We start from the raw sequence: 21,980 nt of genomic DNA, 5'->3' as shown, positions 1-21,980 counted from the left end.
TCCGGACCGCCATCCTCGTCCTTGGCCACCTCGCTACGCATCTCTACAAAGGAGTCCTCCGTACCGAGGGATACCTCCGAAGGAATGCACAAGGACAACGGATCTAGAAGACCCATGGGTTACCGATGAACCCAGGTGCCGAGAGATCCTGTGTCCAAATATCCCTCCCTGTCTGTAACAGGTTGTTATAAAACAAGAAGTCTGCCGCCCGGCTCTTGATTGTGCGTGGCAAAAAAGCCCTGCATTTTTCACAGGCTTGATCATCATGGTGTTCCTCTGCTAAGCACCTCAGACAAATCAGATGTGGGTCTTGATGTGGAAGAGTATTCCCACACAAAGTGCAGGGGCGGAAGTGTAACAATCAGAACCAACCTAATGGTAACTGATGTACAGAAAATATACACAATTAAACACACTATAAGCAAAATATAAACGCACGGGCGATGATAAATTGCTAAACCCAAAGTAAAGTACATTTAACCCAGCTTAACACATTTCTTTGTAAAAGTGGCTAAATGCAATATACAGGCGTGTACATAAAATTGCGTGACACCATGATAAAAGACTAAAAGTCTTAAACCCATGTACCCATTTTGACTGAAACAAGTAAAAAACGGGTTGAAACATTCCAGCATGTAAGAAACATACTAACACACAACATACAGGAAAATGACACAAGCGAACACTTCCTCTAAAAACGAAGCCATAAAGACCGCCATCTTGCCAGCCACATGGCAGGAAGACCGGACCTGACTGGCAAAAGTTACAACAATTTATGAATGAAAATTTCAGCCATGAAATTCCAACTAACGCCCGTGCGAAAGGAAAGGAACCAAACATACAGTTGCTGACTCTTTTTCACTCATCTCTCAGGTTTGTAGGATTTGAAGCTATACTCTGAATGGACGCGTCCGTTCACTCGAACGACAGCATGAAAAGTTGGGTGCGAGGTAGATGGCCAGAGTCACCTGCTCTTGGCTGTAGGGGGCATGAGGGGCCCTATAAGGGTGGTCTCACAAGACAAAAACAAGTTTTTTGTTTTGTAAATATTTTATTATCAAAATAGTTACAACTGTCTTAGGGATTTTTTATAGACACAAAAATCTTATATGTACCCCAAGGAGGACTTCTTCTGAAAAAGAATCTGAAAGTTTCGTACATATCTGAAATTATGTAATAATTTGTGTTCAGGAATTATTGATCATGGCAACGAATGTATAGTGATTCTTATTGAGTAGTTTCTAACAAACAAGTGCCACCATATGCAAGTATTGCAATAGATTCATTACATTATGTATCAGATGCTCACTCTCCACTGATCCATAAACCGAGCTTAAATCGTATCTCTTCATGCTTTTGCCTTGTTATTTGCATGGAAAACTTGATGAATTGTCAGTGAACTTTGACTGAATGAGGTAAAAAAAATATGATATATCATATTATAAAGAAGTTTATGACAACTTTTTCATTATATTATGCAGAGATGCCAACCCTGAATCAAATGAAAGCGGAGTCATGCCTTGCCCAAAGCAACTCTTGAGCCCTGAAGGTGCTAGTTTGGGGTAAACGTGAGAGGGAGATCGGGGCCCTTTTGATGGTGGGTGTCTGGAGGGGGCCTGCCCTACAAAAATAGATTTAGTCTGCTGGAAATATGCAATTTCTGGGCGTACTTAACCAGCTACTACCTAATTCAAATGAATATATTCAAATGGCTATTTACTAACATTCTTTCAAACATTCTAAATTTAAAAACATATTTGTATTTTCTAAAAATCAGAGTGTTTTTCAAACAAATTGGAGAGTAGATTTTGTGTTTGAAAATCAGTGTAACTCCTCTAAAATCGGTTGGCATCTCTGTGTTATTTTGGTGTAGGTTCTTATGCTGTTGTTAAGGAAGAGTTGCTGGAATGGTGTATAACAACCTGTACCACACGTTATCAATAAAGTATCAAACCTTTCTTATAGTTCATCAACTTCTAAAATGCCCATCAAACACATGAGGTAAGAGAGTTGGTGTGTGATATGCATTGATTGATATGTTTCTCTTATGGAGAAGTTCAGACTTAAATAGCAGAAACTAAACAAATTTCAATTTGGGATTGGGTGGTTGAAAATTATTTCAAGCCCCCCAAATCAATATCTCAGTGATTTAAGTGTTCAGTGTTCGCTGTTTATGAAACAAGATGAAGTGCAAGTATTATAAGTGCAAGATGAAACGTTTCTGGCATAGTTCTTTCTGAAAATCGTTTCAAACCGAAACTTTTGAATCCCTCCCATATTTTCTACACTATTTAGTGAGTTAGTGCATTTATACAGTAGATGACTGTATCACAAGAGATGGCGCTGAACAGCCAGTGGTCAATAGTGTCAGCACCAAACTGCACCAACAGCAAATGAAGAGTCTTTTGTCAACAATGAACAGTCAGGTCACATGCTATCAATACGGTTGTCTGTCTCCAGCTAATATCCTCTGCACTTTGCGGCTCTATCACAGAACCCTAAAATGATTGAGTTGGACAACACAGTGGTTGATAAGTCCATGTTTATTTACACCTTTTCTGGAACGCAGATCTGATTCATTCTTCTTAAGCACCTACTGGTTGCTAGGTCCTTATGAACGTGCAGATCTGGGTTAGAATTGGTCTTCAGCAACCCATGCTTTTTGCAAGACATAGCAAACGAGATCGATGGACAGGCTCACTGACCTGGTTGACCACGCTATCATATCTGCCGCATTGACATACAATAAACAAGAAGCTGTCATCTCTATTATTTGCCTTTTATATCTGCTGCCAGTTAGCTTGAGTATTGCTGAGTGCAGCTAAAATATAAAGAACTTGAAGTCCTTAGGGTCCTCCATTCTGCCCTCAAATCTTAACTTATCACAGCCCTTTACAGCTGATGCAACCTTGACGTCTTGGCATCTTGTCACATGACTCATCACCAGACTTGTCTGCACTTGCATCCTCCTCCTCCTCCTCCTCCTCATTCACACCCAAGCTGGAGGAATGGTAATGAATAGCTTATCAAGAGAAAATCACTTGCTTCTGTGTCTGTGAAGCTCAGTTGTAGTGTCAGACACACACATCATAATTTGCTTATATCAATATCGTACACTTTTACTGCATGATCCAGTCCACAGCTGGCCAGCTGCAACCAGGAGCCAGGTTCTGATGATCCGGCTTGACCAGGTCGAGGACGGAATCGCAGTCTTTTCACAGCTAGATGATGAGCATTTCTGGTTGTTAGGGAAGTAATATTATCAAACGATAAAAGTGACTGAAATAAAAGAAGTCCTGTCCCACGGATTACTTGGTTTAGGGATTTATCAACCCAGAACTTCACATTTTCAAATGAAATATTTTAATCCTATTTTACCTTTGACTTCCTTATTGAACACCCCACTGCTGTATACATTTTTTAAAATTCAATTCAGTTACTCATACAGTGAGTTAGCACATTGAACTCACATGGAGAATTGAACCTGGGTCTTCAGTGAGATGAGCGAACACTTGAAGCTCTAGCCTACCCCACCACCCCAAGTACTTGTAGAAGACTGAGTGTGTGACTAGTTTTACATAGCTTCTGTAACATTCCTGCAGTCTCTGGATATATGTGCTAAAATCTGACTTTGTATGCCACTCTGCAGAACCAATCAGAATGCACCTTACAAACCAGACTCAATGAGAGGACAGTGATGTAAGTCCCATCAGTAATGATTAAATTTTGAGAAAATACTTAAATAACAGTGAAAGCGAAAGACCCTCAAAAAACTTGTTGGCATAAATCGTTATGGTATTTTCTGTTTCCTCATCTTTGTTTGTCTAGTAAAATCTAAATGAAAAAAAATATAGCGGGTAAATTTTTTTATGGAAATGATGTTAAAGCCAAATGGACAGATACAAATTTCATAAGATATGGCCACAGTCTATATTATGATCACTAGGGTGGAAGTAGCTACAAAAGATGTGTCCATACTGACAGGTAGTGTTCGTGTTCTGAGAAGGATACGATTGTGTGAGAGTGTGACAGCACGTCCAGCTTCTGTCCTTTGCACACCACCGGTACAGAAGAATCTGGCCGCTCTCTAGACCAATGGCAAACAGGTACCTGCAGATCAGAACACAACAAATATAGCCCAGATTCACCCTCAAATTTAAAATTTTATTTTTTGCCCATATCACTATGCTGACTGACGGAATCTTGTTTAAAGTCAAGCTGCTTCACCGTGGTCACCAAATGCTAAACAGATGGTTGACAGACTTTGCAAAATTTCAAGCTGTAGGATAGATAATACTGATAGATTTGTGGATAACAAATTCCTGTATTTTGTCAGTGCAACATAACAGCACGGAACTGCAAGTAGTGGGTACAAGAATCTGCACCGAACCATTCCCCATACCAAATTATTGTTATCCATAAGTTTCTCAGCCTTGTACTTCCCAAGTTCTAAAATTCAGTTGAAAAAAACAAAAACAAAAACAAGCACAGACTAAACTAAAAGAGACAACCCACAAAATCTTAAATTTAATGTGAACTAGTTGTATAACATTTGTCAATACTATCAGACCTGGCATCTAATAAAAGAATTGCAGATAATGATTCTTTGTTATCCCACTTACTGGCCTCCAACAGAACAAGGTGCACTGTCCACTGCTGTCACAGAATCGGATAGGTCAAGCCTGGACACTGCTTCAGCTGCAGGAGTATCCCCAGTCACACTGGACACTGACCACATCATGGCCTGCGAATAACACCAGGTGTTCAGGCTTCACAAAAATATGCATAGAAACTGACCCTCTAAATATGAGGCCCTTCCAAGCTAACCATGCTTTACGCATTCACCTTAGAAGAAAACTACTCGTTTATATATTTTGATTATCATAAGAAGCAGCATGCATGTGATCAGGGCATAGATAGCACAAGTTATTCCTCACAATATGCAGACCAATCATAAACCTCACCATGTGACCAATATGGACAATAACAGCACACTTACTTGATAACAATGTTTAGAATCTATGTCAAAACATCGCCTTTACAGAAAAAAAGAATGAGTGAGTGAGTTTAGTTTCACACCACTCATCAATATTCCAGTTACATGGCGGCTGTCTGTAAATAATCGAGTTTGGACCAGACAATCCGGTGATGACGTGTCAACCAAGTCAGCGAGCCTGACCACCTAGTCCCACCAGTTGCCTCTTATGACAAGCATAGTCGCCTTTTATGGCAACCGTGGGCAGAAAAAGGAAGTTGTATATCCTTAAAAATTGTCATCACTCTTCATCAACTCAACTTCCAGAATGCCCATTAGAGAAGAAATAACATTACACAATGAAACAAAACAGGCCCCGATTAATACTATGATCAAGATGATCGAGGATACCTTCATTGAGATTGTCACCCAGGTACTGGTATGTTTGTTAATATTGCAGTTTTACGAATTAGGATATAGCAGTTTGTGTCTTGATTTAGAAACTTAACAATAACAAACATACTTTTTAAAATTCAATTTGATATTTCACTTGTTATGAATATCTATTAGACATTGATAATTGCTAACACAAGTTAGATCAATAGACTGACCAATTTTTCTATCAATCACTCCAGCACTAACTATACTTGAGCTGACTACCTTCTTGTCCCTGGACACTGTGATGTAGTACTGGTCATCGTGTGTCCAGCAACATGCCCATATGATGCGGGAATGTGACCTCTTCTTGTCCACACTGATGACTCGCTCCCACGTCTCACCTACAGAAATACATGATGGAATATGAAAGCAGTTATCTGAATGATGATGATGATGATGATGATGATGACGATGATGATGACGATGATGATGATGATGATGACAACGACGACGACAATGATGATGATGATGATGATGATGATGATGATGATGATGATAACAACACTGACACTATATCTTCCGCATGTCTCATTGACTTTTAAACCATGTGTGACATTAATATGATAGTTGTAACTTTCAAAAAATGCAAATATTGTCATTAAATACTACATAGCAAGTTACAACTTTGATATGAAAAAAGGGGAGAATCAGTTGGTCTTTCCTCTCCCGAGAATACGAAAACAATGACCTAATAACACAGAACAAACGGTTTACCTTGACCCCAAAACCTCACAAGGGATCATTGAACTAACCCTGCCCATGAATACTTAGCTGTGAATCTGACATCTCTCCTAGGCTAAGATCTCAGTCTAACCCCTACCAAGGCAAGCTCATCAGTGTAACCCCTTCGTAGAACATGGGGCCATTAATTTAACCCCTTCCAAAACAATCAACAATCGATGTAATCCCTCCCTAGAACATGGGGCCATCAATTTAACCCCTTCCAAAACAATCAACAATCAATGTAATCCCTCCCTAGAACATGAGGCCATCAATTTAACCCCTTCCAAAACAATCAACAATCAATGTAATCCCTCCCTAGAACATGAGGCCATCAATTTAACCCCTTCCAAAACAATCAACAATCGATGTAATCCCTCCCTAGAACATGGGGCCATCAATTTAACCCCTTCCAAAACAATCAACAATCAATGTAATCCCTCCCTAGAACATGAGGCCATCAATTTAACCCCTTCCAAAACAATCAACAATCAATGTAATCCCTCCCTAGAACATGAGGCCATCAATTTAACCCCTTCCAAAACAATCAACAATCAATGTAATCCCTCCCTAGAACATGGGGCCATCAATTTAACCCCTTCCAAAACAATCAGTAATTGATGTAATCTCTCCCTAGAACATGAGTCCCTCAATTGAACCCCTTCCAAAACAATCAGTAATTGATGTAATCCCTCCGTATAACATGAGTCCCTCAATTTAACCCTTTCCAAAACAATCAGTAATTGATGTAATCCTTCCTTAGCCATTTAATGTAAGTGGGTTGTGTCAACTTTGAACATAAAATCTACATGTAGGGGTTAGTAATGGGTGGTTCTTGTACTAATAAGGTGTGGCATTTTGTCTCACCATCTGTTTGACATCAGAAGGAAAACTTTCTATGGCAATTTTGGTATCATACATGCAGGATGGTTAAGAGACTGTTCTAACTTAGTCACAAGATTGTATTTTGTATTGACAGTTGTGGTGCATTCTGCTGTTGAGTATGTCCAGTGGATGCTAATTTATTGTCTACTTTTGATGTGGACTTTGTAGCCACTGTTAAACCTCGACCACCTCTTCTGTTTGCAATAAGCTGTACATTAAATAGAACATTAGCCATTATGATATGATAGAGTAACAGTACGATGATCTTATATATATCCCAGAGTGAGTTGTATTTCCTCATTTATTACAATATATCATCATGAAACACTGAAATGCACTTTGAGCTCTCTCTCACTTTCTGAATTTCGCTCTCACAAGGTTAGAAAATGGGCCCCGTAATCCCATATTGTCCTCCAGTTAGCATGCTTCACTGCTTTGTCTACCTAAAACAAAAGGTGCTGGCATTCTGGGACGACGCCTCTTTGTCTCCCACTGTAAACCGTTCCATAAAAAGGAATCATCACTCTAGCCCCTACCGAGAACACAGAGACAGGTTCTTACCCCTCCCCAAAACAAAGAGCAGTGTGTAGAGGCTTCACCTACCTGTTTGTTGATACAGTGACCAGGTCCGATCTCGAGACACAGCAAGCAGGTACTGCCCACTGTGTGAGAATGCCAACTGGGTGACTGTAAGTGTGGCGCCCTCTAGTGAAGCGATCTGTCTCCATGTGGATGTGTCCCACAGCAGGATGTTGGCAAACTCAGCTTTAGAGGCCTAGACAAGATTGTAGCTGTACAGTTCTCATAGAGTGAGTGAGTTTAGTTTTAAGCCACACTCAGTAATATTACAGCAACATTCTTGCAGTCTTAAAATAACCTAGTTTTGACCAGACAATCCAGTGATCAACAGCATGAGCCTTGATCTACACAAAAGGGATACTATGACATGTGTCATCCAAGTCAGCGAGCCTGACCACCAAGTCCCATCAGTCTCCTCTTATTATAAGCATGGGTAACTGAAGATCAATTCTAACCCCGGTCTTCACAAGTCAGATGATGGGGAACAGTAGATAAACGACTGCAGAAAATATTCATACACACACACACATCTGAATTATTATTAACTTTAATACTGCATGCATAAGAATTTCATAAACCTGGCATTATATGAGGTTAATCTCCAATATTAAAGTGCCATCTTGACATCTGGGCATCTCCCATACCTTGCATGCTGTAGCGACTATTGTTCCTGCTGGGTTGCTGGCCAACGCAAAGATCTCGTATCCATGTCCGTACAGTTTCTGTGTCTCCGGCCACAATGTGTTCTGCAACAGATTCTCCTCACTTGGTGGCGCTGGAAAAGAAAATGATGTCACAAAGTACAGGGGGGAGGTAGCATAACAGTGAGTAAAGAGAGTAAACCTAATTCTGGTATTGCTGGAATATTGGTAAGATAGGCATAAAACCTTATTTACTCATTAAGTACAGGTGATATAGTATCTGTGATTCAGGTGAGATATTGCATGTGAGTGATACAGGTGAGATAGTACCTGTGATGATACAGATGAGATATTACCTGTGAGTGATACAGGTGAGATAGTACCTGTGAGTGATACAGGTGAGATAGTACCTATGAGTGATACAGGTGAGATAGTACCTGTGATGATACAGATGAGATATTACCTGTGAGTGATGCAGGTGAGATATTACCTGTGAGTGATACAGGTGAGATAGTACCTATGAGTGATACAGGTGAGATATTACCTATGAGTGATACAGGTGAGATAGTACCTGTGATGATACAGATGAGATATTACCTGTGAGTGATACATGTGAGATATTACCTGTGAGTGATACAGGTGAGATAGTACCTGTGAGTGATACAGGTGAGATAGTACATGTGAGTGATACAGGTGAGATATTACCTGTGAGTGATACAGGTGAGATAGTACCTGTGAGTGATACAGGTGAGATAGTACCTGTGATACAGGTGAGATAGTACCTGTGAGTGATACAGGTGAGATGGTACCTGTGAGAGACACAGGTGAGATATTACCTTGAGTGATACAGGTGTGATATTACCTGTGAGTGATACAGATGAGATGGTACCTGTGAGAGACACAGGTGAGATATTACCTTGAGTGATACAGGTGTGATAGTACCTGTGAGTGATTCAGGTGAGATATTACCTGTGAGTGATTCAGGTGAGATATTACCTGTGAGTGATACAGGTGTAAAGTACACATCAGGGTACTGCTCATTAGGATGTGGCTGTAGTTCTCTGTCCGTCTTCAGACTGTCGTCTCCCTGGAATATTGCCTTGTTGGACAGCCCTAGGGCAGGCACACTTGCTCCCTCAGGCAGAGAGGACACAGGCTGGAAAATCGAGTGTGAGCACACAGACTAAAGGGCTGGAAACTGATATTGGATTAGCAGGTGGGTGATTGGTGATCGAGTTTGCTTCAGATAGTGGTTAGTTTCTTGTTTAATGTTGCACTCAGCAATACTCCAGCTATGTGGAGGCAGTCGGTAAATAATCAAGTCTGGACCACACAATTTAGTGATCAATATTAAGAGTACAGATTTATCAGTTGGGATAAGATGAGATGTGTCAACAAGCCGGGCCACCTGGCCCCGTTCTCTCGAAACAAACTTAAGTCTGAGTTTTTACTCAAATTTGAGAAAACACATTTCACAGCATGAACTGAAATGGGCATGAAACTCACACTACAGGAGACAGGTTGAGTTTGGTGGCTAGATTACTAAGTTGTTTGGGCTTCTATATTTCAAAAATGCAGCTGAGTTAAAAATTCAGCTGTTTGAAATAGTGAAACTCAGTTTGAGACTTGAGTCAAAACTTATGTTTATTTCGAGAAATCGGGCCCAGATCCCACTAGTCACCTCTCAAGACAAGCATAGGTCACTGAAGATGAATTCTAACTCAGACAAAGGGTTCGTACAGAATTTCAAGACCAAAATGTGAGGGCTTTCAAGGCTTTTTCAGGAAAAATTAAGGCCAGGATGAGAAGCAATTATGTTGGTAAACCTAATAAAATTATATAAGACATTGACCTAACTCTGTCTGTAGCCATCCAAACACCACGAACACCAACAAAAATGATATTAGGAAAATATCTTCATGCTTTTAAAACAAACTTGTAAAAACAGTTGTAAGCAAATCTATATTACAAATACCCACACACACACCCACACTTTAATGTTCCTTAGCAGACACAATCTTCACTTTATCAAGCTTTAACTTGAAATTCATGGCTTTTATAACACTTTTAAGTCTTTTCCAGGCTTCTTAAAGGCAAAAATAGATTTTCCAGGCTTTTAATGGCTAAGTTCCCAAATTCCAGGCTTTTACAATATTGTACGAATCCTGTAAATCTCCACTGACACTGACAGCTTCAGTGTTTTCACATAAATTTCCCATTCCAATGTACAGAGCATAACAACACTCCCCTAAGGCTTGCAATATTTCAGATTACCCTTCCTACGGTCTAGTTCACATTTATTTATGAATCCCTCCAAAAGGACATGATGCTCCAGATATGTGTATTACATTTTATTAATCTCCGTGAAAGACCAACAAATAAACATTTATATTGATTTACCAAAAAAACAGTCCTGGAAACCTGTTTTATCATGACTACCACATATTTTAACCCTGTCCTTACCTTCTTCTTCAGCTCAGAGTCAAGAGGAACACCACAGATCTGACAGAAGTTGTTGATAAAGTTGCGCGGTGCATGGAATACTCGGGCAACCTTTTCATCAGCACCAGAAACGAACTGGTACCGACTAATCATGCTGAGACACTGTAGGTCGTAACCATGGATTTGAGGTCGTGCTAGCTCATACCAACATGTCTGAAATTGAATGTAGAGTTACTTAAGTATTATAGTGAAAACAAAAACAACAACATGAAACTACAAATTGTTTACCAATGTGTGATATGCATCAATAACGAGGATTTTCCAGATGAAACAAGCACTGAACTTTTTCTTTCATGATGTAAAATAATGTCTGGATTTCAAGAAGTTTAGTATCTTGTTCATGTTGAATGTTTCTGAGTGACTTAGAAAGTAAACAAATAAAATATCTGGTTACTCTGGCGTTCAACACCACACTCAGTAATATACCAGCTAATAGCAGTTATCCGTACATAAATGAGTCTGGACAAGACAATTCAGTGATCAACAACATAAGCGTATAATGCCATCCAAAACAGCAGGCCTACTACCTACCTCTCGACCTGGCGACACCCATGGGGCATGGAGTCTCGTTGTCTGGTCTTCACTCACACTAACCAGGAACTCTCCTCCCTCTTGATCCCAGTCTACATCCTGCACGCTGGCAAAATGACCACCACCTGTCACGGTCGGCTCCCATGTCAAGGTTGACTGAAGCGTATGAACAATTAGAAACTCAGTGGAACTCAACAAGCACCACTGCACACAATTTAATTAACTGTACAACTGCACAGTGTTTGCAATACTTTACTTTGCCAGTTGGCCATCAGGGCCTGCTGCTGCCTTTCTTACCTGTTCGAAGGACCACTGGTGGAAAGCTCCATGATAGCCATGGGCTAGGATGGATTGACCATCAGGGCTCGTCAGTCCTCCATAGAAACCCAGACTGTTGCCACCCACTTCCCCAACTCTGACCTACAACAACACGATCATCCGTTCAGTCAGCAGCACAGCATCACAGTTTGCAACTGACTTATGCTTTCATCATATACGCTACCGGTGTACAGATCTGAAGACCTCTCCCGACCATATCTCCACATTGATAAATGACCACAGACTAAATTTTAAATCAAACATAATTTTAAAATGATCACTTTAGTTTATCTTGATAATCAATCTTGCCTGTTATAATCATTTTTACTTATGATGTCTTTTAACTGTGGTCAACCTATTGTCTCTCACAGCTTGATCAATGTTTAATCTTATACGATGTCCAACGACACAGAACTGACCTTTTCAAGCCACACTCCGGCTGCCACATCAAACTGCCACACAATCATTGTCTTGTCCATTGACGCTGACAGAACAGTCATTGGCTGATGCCACCGGTTGTCTAGCAACAGACGTTTCAAATTCAAGTCACTGGATCAAATGAGTTTCATTGTCTACAGATCTCCCCTCTCTATAAATCAAAAGCTTGCATATATCTGCACAGTTATATTCTAGTCCATTTTGCTCAAAAGTGGACTGATGAACTGCAATCTTACTCAAAAACTAATGAACATAAATACTCAATGAAATGCTGATCACTATCAAAACATCATACCAACTCTGAATTTTGGTCCATATCTGTGTTTCCCACCCTGGACCTGCTGGAATGTACTCACTATGTCAGTCTTGTGAACAAAGAGTTGTATTACAAATGGAGTGGCTACCTTGTCCAACTATCAACAAACAATTTCCCTGCTCAGATATGTACCTTTCATCTCTTGCGGCTGCCATTTGACTGTGTAGATCCAGTTTTCATGGCCACTCAAAACCGACTCCAGACTCACAGCTAAAAATCTTTCAACATCTGCAAAGTGCTGACTTGGTTCATTTCACAAAATAACTACATCAAGATGGCTTAACACCTAGAAAAATATGTGTACATATTTGAGCAAGTTTCGTTTTATGCCACACTCAGCAATATTTCAGCTGTATGGTGGCTATGTTTTTAGAGACAGAAAATAGTTATTTATTGACACTAAATCTTCTAAAATTGTTTGGTTCTTTGTGCATAATCTTTTCAAATTTCAAGCAAAATGTATATGAACTCTGACCTGACTAGTCCTTGTTTTATTCCCAGGTGCAAGCCAGGATACCAACAAAAGTCATCTTGTGCTGGTACAAAGAAATTTGATATTTTCGCATCTCTACACATGCAACTCAGAATTAATTGGGTTACAGAGATTTTACCTTTTTCTACTCAGGTTACCAGGTTACTTATTGATAGTCCATGAATAGTGACATGACTATTGTAGTGAGACAGGGACTCACTGTTGTGGAGAAAAGCGAACGTGTTCTCCCTCATCTTGATGTCCTCGTCCACAGTGAGGCTGCTGATGGAGGAGGTCGTCCCTGTGTTGCTGTCTCGGTGGGCCAGTCTCCAGATGCGGATAAAGTGATCCTGGGAACAGCTAGCCAGCAGCAGGTCTCCGTCATCTGCAAAAGGACAGGTTTTGCGTGTTTGTTTATATGTTCATTTGTTTGTTTGTTGTTGAACACCACATTCAGCAATATTCCCGCTATAGGTGATTTGTAAATAATCAAGTCAGGACAAGACAGTTCAGTAATCAATACCATGAGCATTGATGTCTGCAGTTTGCATATATCATGACATGTGTCAACCAAGTCAGCAAGTCTGACCAACTGTCCTATTTGTCGCCTCTTACAAAAAGCATGAGTTGTTGAAAACCAATTCTAGCCATTGATCATTAGATGCTCATACGTTTTCAGTTAACATAAGGAGTTTCAAGGGTTATTTATGACATAAAACAAGTTAAATATGTGAAAATAAGTCTGCTAATTACCAAAACTATTTAAATGGTTAAACGGTGACATGCTGTAATTAATTTTTGACCAGAACTATTAGAGTACTAGGATGCTTGCAGAAGACAATGGATAATGCCCACAGACCATATCATCATTTAACCAGATGAATACATAATCTCCACAGAACAATGTATGATATGTACACAGATGAGTTTGTCATCTAGATGAGGGACACATCCCTCTCACAACGAAGACAATGTACCAGTTGTTTGGTTCAGCATCAGCAGCTACTCACCCTCCACAGCAAACTCCATCCCCCTCACCCAGTCCTCGTGGCCAGTCAGTACTCTCTTCTTTACAAACTGTGGACAAATCTCAAGCTGATCACTGGTTATATACTGGTCAAGATGCTTCTTTCATTTCTTTTACTAACAGGGTTGGTAGGGTGGCCTTGTGGTTATAGTGTTCGCTCGTCATGCCGAAGACCCGAGTTCGATTCCTCATATGGGTACAATGTGTGAAGTCCATTTCTGACATCCCTCACTGTCATGTTGCTGGAATATTGCCAAAAGCGGCATAAAACCAAACTCACTCACTCACCCAACACATTAGGTCGTACATAAATGATCTCTAGGTTAGCAAAGTTGACTTAAGTGATCAAATAGATGGTACACAATGAGTGAGTCAGTTTAGTTTTATGCTGCACTTAGCAATATTTCGGCTATCTGGCAGTGGTCCGTAAATATTCCAGTCTGTTCCATGCAATGTTCTGATCAACAGTATGACCAGCTGATCCCATTGGTTGCCTCCTGTGACAAGCGTGGGTTACTGAAGATCAATTCTAAAACCGGATCTTCATGGGTAGATGTTACACAATTTTATGGAAATCTGGCAAAGTAATTCTGCCACATTTGAAGCTAATGCTAGTGAAGTAGCTGCACTTAATGATTCTACAAGCACTACTGTTACCGTTTATTCATAATTGGCTTTGCATTTGTTGCATCATTTTGTGCGAGTTTGTTTGATATACAAGGTCTATCATGTTATGTTTTTGACATGTTAATTGAACTTTTTTTGTGTCATAGTTGTCCAGTATCAGTCTGACCCCACCTATCAGGGGACACCATGTCAGAATGAGCTTTGAGCAAGCTGGGTATTGAATGTACTGAACATCACTTCTTCCCTGGACTAGATATGATTTGACCCAAGGTGGTGTGTGGTCACAGGTCACAGATCAGTTGAAGTCAAGAAATCTTGGCTGAAAAGAGTCCTTGGATGGGTGACCATTTTAGCGGCTTGACTCATGAGAGTTTCAAGAATGCGAGTCCTTCTCCATATGGAAGTCCATGAACAATGTATGGTCCCACATTTGTTAAACTTGTTTGCCACTGTCTAAACAGCAGTGAATGGGTACCCAGTGGGATGGTCAGTACCTGTTAGGTTGAGTTGTAGTGCACACTGATCCAAGACTGGGGCCAAATGTTAGCACTTTGAGCACACAGGTGCTGATGTAAGTGCAATAGTTGTACACATGTTGTTATTATTATAATGACACATACCTGTCCTTCCTGCAACACATAAAGGTGGATCTTGGAGTCATCGGCACCACATGCCAGTACTGGAACTGGAATCGAATACTACAAGTGAATCATAACAATCAGGGGATTTTTCGTGTTTGAAATTAAAGAGATGCAGAGATCAAAGATGCTTTCTCCTCTGATATTTGAATCAGGGATTCACCAAATCTTTAACATTTAGCATGAAGAATATGACAACAACTTTTAACTTTTCATGTATCATTTCAAACATTGTTTAACATAAACCATTCAGTGACAGTAGTGCAACAATGGAGAGGTAAAGTATCTGCCGATCATGTTGACGACCCAGTTTTGTTTCTCTGGGGTAACCTAGTTTCGGGGCTTGATGTGGGCACATTTGCATAGCATCCATATACAAGATACTTAGATCTACATTGTCTCATTTCACACACCTGTAAAATGGATAGCCATGAGATGTGTTGGTAATGTGAGTGTTTGGTTCATTGCGCCTAACAGGCAGCATGGCTGTATGATCCCCAGGGAGTCTGGACCAGACAATCCAGTGATCAACAGCATGAGCATAGATCTGCACAACTGGGATCCAAAAACATGTCAACCAAGTCAGCGAGCCTGACTGCCCGCCTCTTTCAACAAGCATAAACACCTTTTATGGCAAGCATGGGTTACTGTAGGCCTATTCTATCCTGGACCTTCATGGGTCACAAATCCAACAGATTATGCAAAGATGGGTTGCTAGAGGCCTATTCCACCCTGGACCTTCATGGGTCACAAATTCAAAAGATTATGCACAACTTAATCATGTAATTACAGTGACTGTGTGAGTGTTCATTATAAATCTGATTAATGTTTTCACCAGATTTATGTATTTATCACAGAAGTGTGATTTCAACAGATATTTTACCCATTTCTTAAGAAATCAATAACATCAGTATGATCTATTGTGCTGATGTGTTCTTAACGAGTCAAGATGGTGCCTTCACTGGTACCAGAGTCCTTGACATTGATCTTGATAGCTACTGAACCTATCCCATCCTCCATTATATGAAAATGATCAGCACGCTTCATGAGCATTGATAACAGGACTGCCTGGTAATAGGACTCAGTGACATGTACACCCATCAGATTCTTAACACTAATAGCAATCAATAGTTCACTTTTGGATTTGATATACAATAGGGCTAGGACAGGTTCAAATTTTCTACCCTGGTACCCTACCCCAGTTACCCTACCCTAATGGGATAATTCTTATATTACTAACTGAAATCAAAACTGTAAGAAATGGCAATATATTCTTCGATAATTGCAGTGTCTTATCTATGCATTATATTCAGAACAAATGACTGTAATTATGTCTAAATTGTAAAAAATTACAACATTTCAATCCTAAAAGAATAACATATTACATTGTTTAATGTATAGTCACATGATCATAATGGGTCTGGGTACTGAGATGATCAAGTCTCTGATTGGATAGCATCCTCTCTTCTTCCCACCTCTTTTAATGTGCAACTATATTATCCAATCAGAGACTCTCTACTATTTGGTGCGGGCCTGTAGCCTGAGATTTGTTTACTTCAGGGCATATTCCCTGACTTCCTGTGAGAATGGATGCAAAACATTTTGAAAGTTTTAAATGGCAATAAAATCAGCAGGTTATTGATACGCAAGGCACTTTACAGAGGTCAGCAGAGTATAAATTGTTCATCTTTTTCAACAGTCAAAGCGACAGAAGCAAGTGTCCGAAAACGAACCAAGGTGAGCCATTTTGTTTCGACTTACTATCACACCTTTCTATATCTTATATATTTAGGTCCTACTTATACATATATCAGAGTCAAGCGCTTATGGCCTTACATTACACACATCTGTCGCTCACTTACCCATAGTGTCTGGGATGAGAGAGAATGCTGCAGTCAGAACAAAACCTGTCCCAAACGTCAACACTTGGACTTCTTCAAAATCTGTTGAGAACCAAGAAACAGTTGAGGTTTCCATATTTAACATTTAAAAGTATCTAACAACCAGCTTCATAATTTCCACACATAACCAAACTAGAAGCTTTTTGACATGTCTAAGGGACATATGGTGGTAGTCAAACAATGTCGAGCATGGAGAGTCCTTGGGCGGGTGAGTGTGTTTGGCAGCTCCTGACAGTTCCTAGCGCTTCAGTCCTGCCTCACAATGAAGGAAATGTAATACAAGTGGTCCCATCTTAGACAAATGAGTTTGTTCAAAATTGCCTCTGCGTACACAGCAGGAAATGGGTACCCTGTGGGATAAGTCAGGTGACTACCAACCTTCCACCACCTCACAGGCAGCTAATAATAATATTCAGATTCTGATTACAGTGTCCCGTGAGCAGATGGATACTAACCGCTATATAAGTGAATTATTATCACAATCATTACTACTATTAGTCTAAATAATCAAGTGATCAATAACATCATTGACAATGATCATCAGTTAGGATAAGATGGCATGTCTCAGCACAATGCTGCAAGGCATCATACAGGATAGATGATGAAAAGTGATAGACCAGAATTTTAAAATTAGGTAAAACTAAAAGCAGCAGATCAACTTAGGAGTACCTTTTCCTGGCTCTCGTCTCCAGATTCTGACAGTTGAGTCTGTTGACGCTGTTGCTATGTATACAGCTGCAGAACTGTTGTCACAGTCTTTGGGACACACCTTCACCGTTGCCAAAGCGTTTACTGTCCCTGTATGTCCCTTTAAGGTGGCGGTTAAGCTGAACTGGAAACACAGAACCCAGTCTAAGTAAACTTAGTCTCAGTGTATTTCGTTACACTCCACCACTGAGTCTAGTAGAAGGTTGTGTCAGGTAACCTTTGAGCGACCAATGACCGTCCAATCAAATGCGAGGCTAAACAGATTTAACCAATCAGACTATTGCTACTATTTAGGGATCGGAGGGACTTTCAAAATATTCAGGTCACTGACACAGATCTCTCCACAAACAAAAATCTGCATAGTTACACAATTACTTGACCTGCAGTATATATGCTTTGGGGTTTCTGTTGACATAGTTACCATTAGCTAATATTTCCGCAAGATGACATCCTTGAATATTGCCAAAACCACCATTTTCAGCGACTGTATACTCACCGTTGTCATTCATGGTTGTACGTACACCATGTGCATCACCCAGAAACAAGCATACGCTAAATAACATTCGGAATCATTCGGGTACGAACCTTTTCGAAATATAAAGTGCAAAAGGTATGTGCGAATGTCCGCTTTTGCGATTTGGTAAGCTGTGTTCCTATTGGTCAATGTCAAAGGTTACCTGACGCTACCTCCCATAAGGTGTAGTGGAGTGTAACGGAAAGTACTGAGGATAAGTTTACTTAGACTGACAGGTAACCAAACAGTTTTCATTGCGTGTCTTTGGTGGTCTAAGGGGAGGTAATCATCATTATCCTGGTCTGCTGGTAATGTAAGTGTTAATGTTTCCAAGTCTACCAAGGAAAGAATCTTGATAAGAGAACACATTCATGAAACTGAATCATGAAAGTGAAATATGTTGTACTACAATTCGCCTTTTAATCTTGTTTAGTCAAGGGAGTTTTTAGTGTGGCTGGATGAGAACATATTTTAGCCAAGACCACAAAAAACATAACACATAATCATCTGAAATTTGATTCAAATGAGTGTGATTAGTTTTACTCCACTTTTAGCAATATTCAAGCAATACCATGACAGGGGACATCAAAAATGGGCTTCAGACTTTTGGAATCGAACCTCGATCTTTGATGTGATGAGCAAATGCCTCAACCAATAGATTTCTCCACTACTACTAGTTGTAACACGCTAAGTTCATGAATTTTAACCGTCTTTTTAAAGCAAACAAAAATAATCTAACTGTTTATCATGATCTATATCATGTTTGGTTGATGTTGTTTCTAAAGGACATGATAGAAATAGGATGCCTTTGGACCATGATGGAGAAAAATGCTACTTGTAGAAATGATATCTTGATCATTGCAGACTTGATTATTTATTGACAGCACCACATTGGTGGTACATTGTTAGTGCTAATGTTAATCTAAATTAGTTCTGTTAGGAAACGGAACAAACAAGCCTGCTGCTCACCTCATCTCTTTCCTGTCTCCATACTCGGGCCGTCTTGTCCACAGATCCAGACACTAACTCATCCTCATTGCCTGTTGCATGAAGAGATACAGGAATAGAGTGAGTGAGTGAGTGAGTCATATATAAAAAAAGTGAATGAGTGAAATATGTTTATCACTGCAATCTGGGAAAGAATCTGCAAATAATCTAGTCTCGACCCAACAATCCAATGATCAACAGCATGAGCATCGATCTGTGCCACGTGTCAACCTCTTGATCCATTGTCGCCTCTTATGACAAACATAGTGAAAATGTCTGCAAGTGGTAGACAACCCCCCAACACACACACACAAAAAAATATATCAGTGACAAAATTCAAAACTGCACTATTTACAATGCAAGCTGAAACATTCTCCTTTTATACATAGCAGTAACAACTATTGCTTAGGGCATAGCTAAGCTACCACTTTGCATAATGATTTTAAATTGATTCCCTGAGGTGAAATAAATGTTGGAAAAGCAGTCCTTAGAAAGAAGATCATACCGTAGATCGGAATAATATTCACACTCATTTAAGAAATGAAACTTTTACTGAGGCCTTCTCATAAAGCAGATACTTCACCCCGAGTATATGGGAATTGACAGCAAAAATGATTCCTAATACACTGTAATCATTTCTACTTTGGCCTCACAGGTGCCACACAACTTACTGTTATCTGGATTCCGTATCCACTGAACACAGTTGACTCTGTCCTGGTGACCAGTGAGAGTGCAGATGACACTTGCAGGTTTTGTTGACCAGCCCTGGGTAAAAAACAGTTGTAAATGTCATCATGATAATACTGCATGACTCAACTCCAGCAAATTATTAAATCTATAGCAGAAATTAACAATCCCTTTGCTATGTGATGTCCTGATGACACATCTGGGCACATAAAACGAATTCATTACATTGGGCACCGAAGTGGGGTACCACCAATTTTTCAGTAAGACAAGCAAAACCCATAAGCACTCAGCTTACATACTTAGAAAGTAATACATTTATCAGGCTGAGCCGTAGATGCTTCCAGGGTATAGTGGAGACTTATCGGAACATATGCCCTAAACATAACGAGGATAATAACTTCCTTCTTAAATATTATATTGTTATCTTTCCTCAGCTATAGACTTATACTCCCATCATCATTTAATATGATTTATGTGGATTTATTGGATGATTCTCTAATTTCACCCCAAACTCCCTTGAATCTCTCATTTATTTATTTATTTATCTATTTCTTCCTTTATGTTTTTTTATGTTTTTGCCCTTTCCTAACCTAACCTGCCAAATTACCACACCTGAAATAAATCGGTTAAATGGTCAGTATTGTGATGCAATCTTTTAAACTATCGACGCAATAAAGAGCTGCGAACCACGGCGATATATAACAGTCAGGAACGTGTGGCCGAGTAAACATGACATACTTCAAACAATCTGGTACATTTTGACAGAAACCTTTACTCTGTACCTATTGTTTACATTTTGTCAACCTACGTGTCTGCAGTTGTCAAAGTAGTGATTCTGAACGCATCGGTTCAACTCAGATTATGAACTGTGTAAATGTTCCAGTTTGATGTATACATCAGATCATTACCTCTGGTCGATAGATAGCCACAGCCCTACACGACCCGTAGCAAATCAAGTTATTTCGTCCCCAATCAGCACTTTGAGGTGTACGATTGCATCCGCAGCTGATATAACATGTGTTTATCGTCGCCATCTTGGATAGAATTGATTTTCTCGCCTTCTATTTCAGAAGAGCTCGAGGGATCGCTGCCTAGTTGTCTATTGAACACAATGATTACTCCCTTCGTCCGCTTCATCAGAATAATAACGAAGATCATATCCATCTATGGCGACACCACGGTTATAAAACAATTGTAAAGCAAGTGGCACTATTACTAAGGGCTCTGCGTAGTGATTTGGTTATGTTAGGTAACCATGTTTTTGATTACTCGATCTATACATGCTAGACAAGGGCCCCTGCAGTTCTGTAGTTGTTCGGTTCGGTTCGGTTGTGATTATTTACCGCTCCTCTTTCTCTCCGATCCAGTCATTACTGAAGAGCCAGAAGCTGTTGAAAATCACCATTGCGCCCAGTGCTCTAAAGTTGCATCCACCACGTCATAAGTGTCATTCATATCTTGGGTCTTATTTACAAGGAAACGTAGATAGCAATCAGCTGAAGTTTTGTGTGTGCAATATCTGGTTGTTAACACCAGGATCAGTGTCAAGTGGACATGGTTTTTCAAGAAGGTTTCATCAGCTATGTTTAGCGTTTAGATTTCACAGAGTGTCATGTCAATGTTAAAAACATGTGGGTTTCCGTCTTGAAGCATCAAGGATACTCAGTAGAGTTGCTTTTCCACCAGACTGCCAATGTGCCATCAGCCCTTGGACATAAGACTAGGCGAAAGCATAAATGAAATTATGCATTTGAAATTCTTGTTAATGTTGCCATTTTTAATGAACCGTGTGCAACATCTCAGAGTAGATCTAGCAGGAATGATATTCACAGAACCGGCTTCATTGCTCCACCTATCTTGAAGAAATTGCCCTCAGCTACCAGAATCCCTTCCTACACGACACAACGTGCCCATTATCCTTTGCCTTCTACAATCATCAGTTGGGTGCTCAGGACTGACTCAACGATGCGAGAGCTATTATCATGAACCAGCGACCGAGTATAGTTTTACGCCGCCTTTAGCAATTTTCAAGAATATCACGGCGGGGAACACCACAAATGGTCTCCACAAATTGTC

At 40.0% G+C, this 21,980-nt stretch overlaps 1 protein-coding gene across 1 annotated transcript; it reads right to left on the bottom strand.

The window, feature by feature from the left end:
• Positions 1-2,528: 2,528 nt before the first annotated feature.
• LOC137255637 (elongator complex protein 2-like) lies at positions 2,529-20,954 on the bottom strand. The gene is made up of 20 exons (XM_067793096.1): positions 20,813-20,954; positions 19,889-19,982; positions 19,200-19,270; positions 17,678-17,840; positions 16,970-17,050; positions 15,090-15,154; positions 13,826-13,892; positions 13,036-13,200; positions 12,476-12,571; positions 12,009-12,109; positions 11,569-11,691; positions 11,272-11,427; positions 10,702-10,893; positions 9,235-9,394; positions 8,242-8,372; positions 7,622-7,793; positions 5,636-5,754; positions 4,623-4,744; positions 4,012-4,110; positions 2,529-3,238 (listed from the first exon to the last, which is right to left on the bottom strand). Exons 1-20 carry the CDS (start codon positions 20,936-20,938, stop codon positions 3,088-3,090), a joined length of 2,454 nt encoding a protein of 817 aa, XP_067649197.1. The 5' UTR covers positions 20,939-20,954; the 3' UTR covers positions 2,529-3,087.
• Positions 20,955-21,980: the final 1,026 nt, after the last annotated feature.

Source organism: Haliotis asinina, chromosome 11 (assembly GCF_037392515.1).
Source record: "Haliotis asinina isolate JCU_RB_2024 chromosome 11, JCU_Hal_asi_v2, whole genome shotgun sequence".
Lineage (NCBI taxonomy): Eukaryota > Metazoa > Mollusca > Gastropoda > Lepetellida > Haliotidae > Haliotis > Haliotis asinina.
This window is presented reverse-complemented; position numbering and strand designations above follow the sequence as displayed.

Excerpts from the sequence above, each read along its gene's own strand:
- LOC137255637 (XM_067793096.1), bottom strand. The coding sequence starts at position 20,938 with ATGGCGACGATAAACACATGTTATATCAGCTGCGGATGCAATCGTACA. Across the intron at positions 7,794-8,241 it reads TAGTCGCTACAGCATGCAAG|GCCTCTAAAGCTGAGTTTGC; the intron begins GTATGGGAGATG and ends AATCTTGTCTAG. Across the intron at positions 4,745-5,635 it reads CAGTGTCCAGGGACAAGAAG|GCCATGATGTGGTCAGTGTC; the intron begins GTAGTCAGCTCA and ends TGTTATTCGCAG.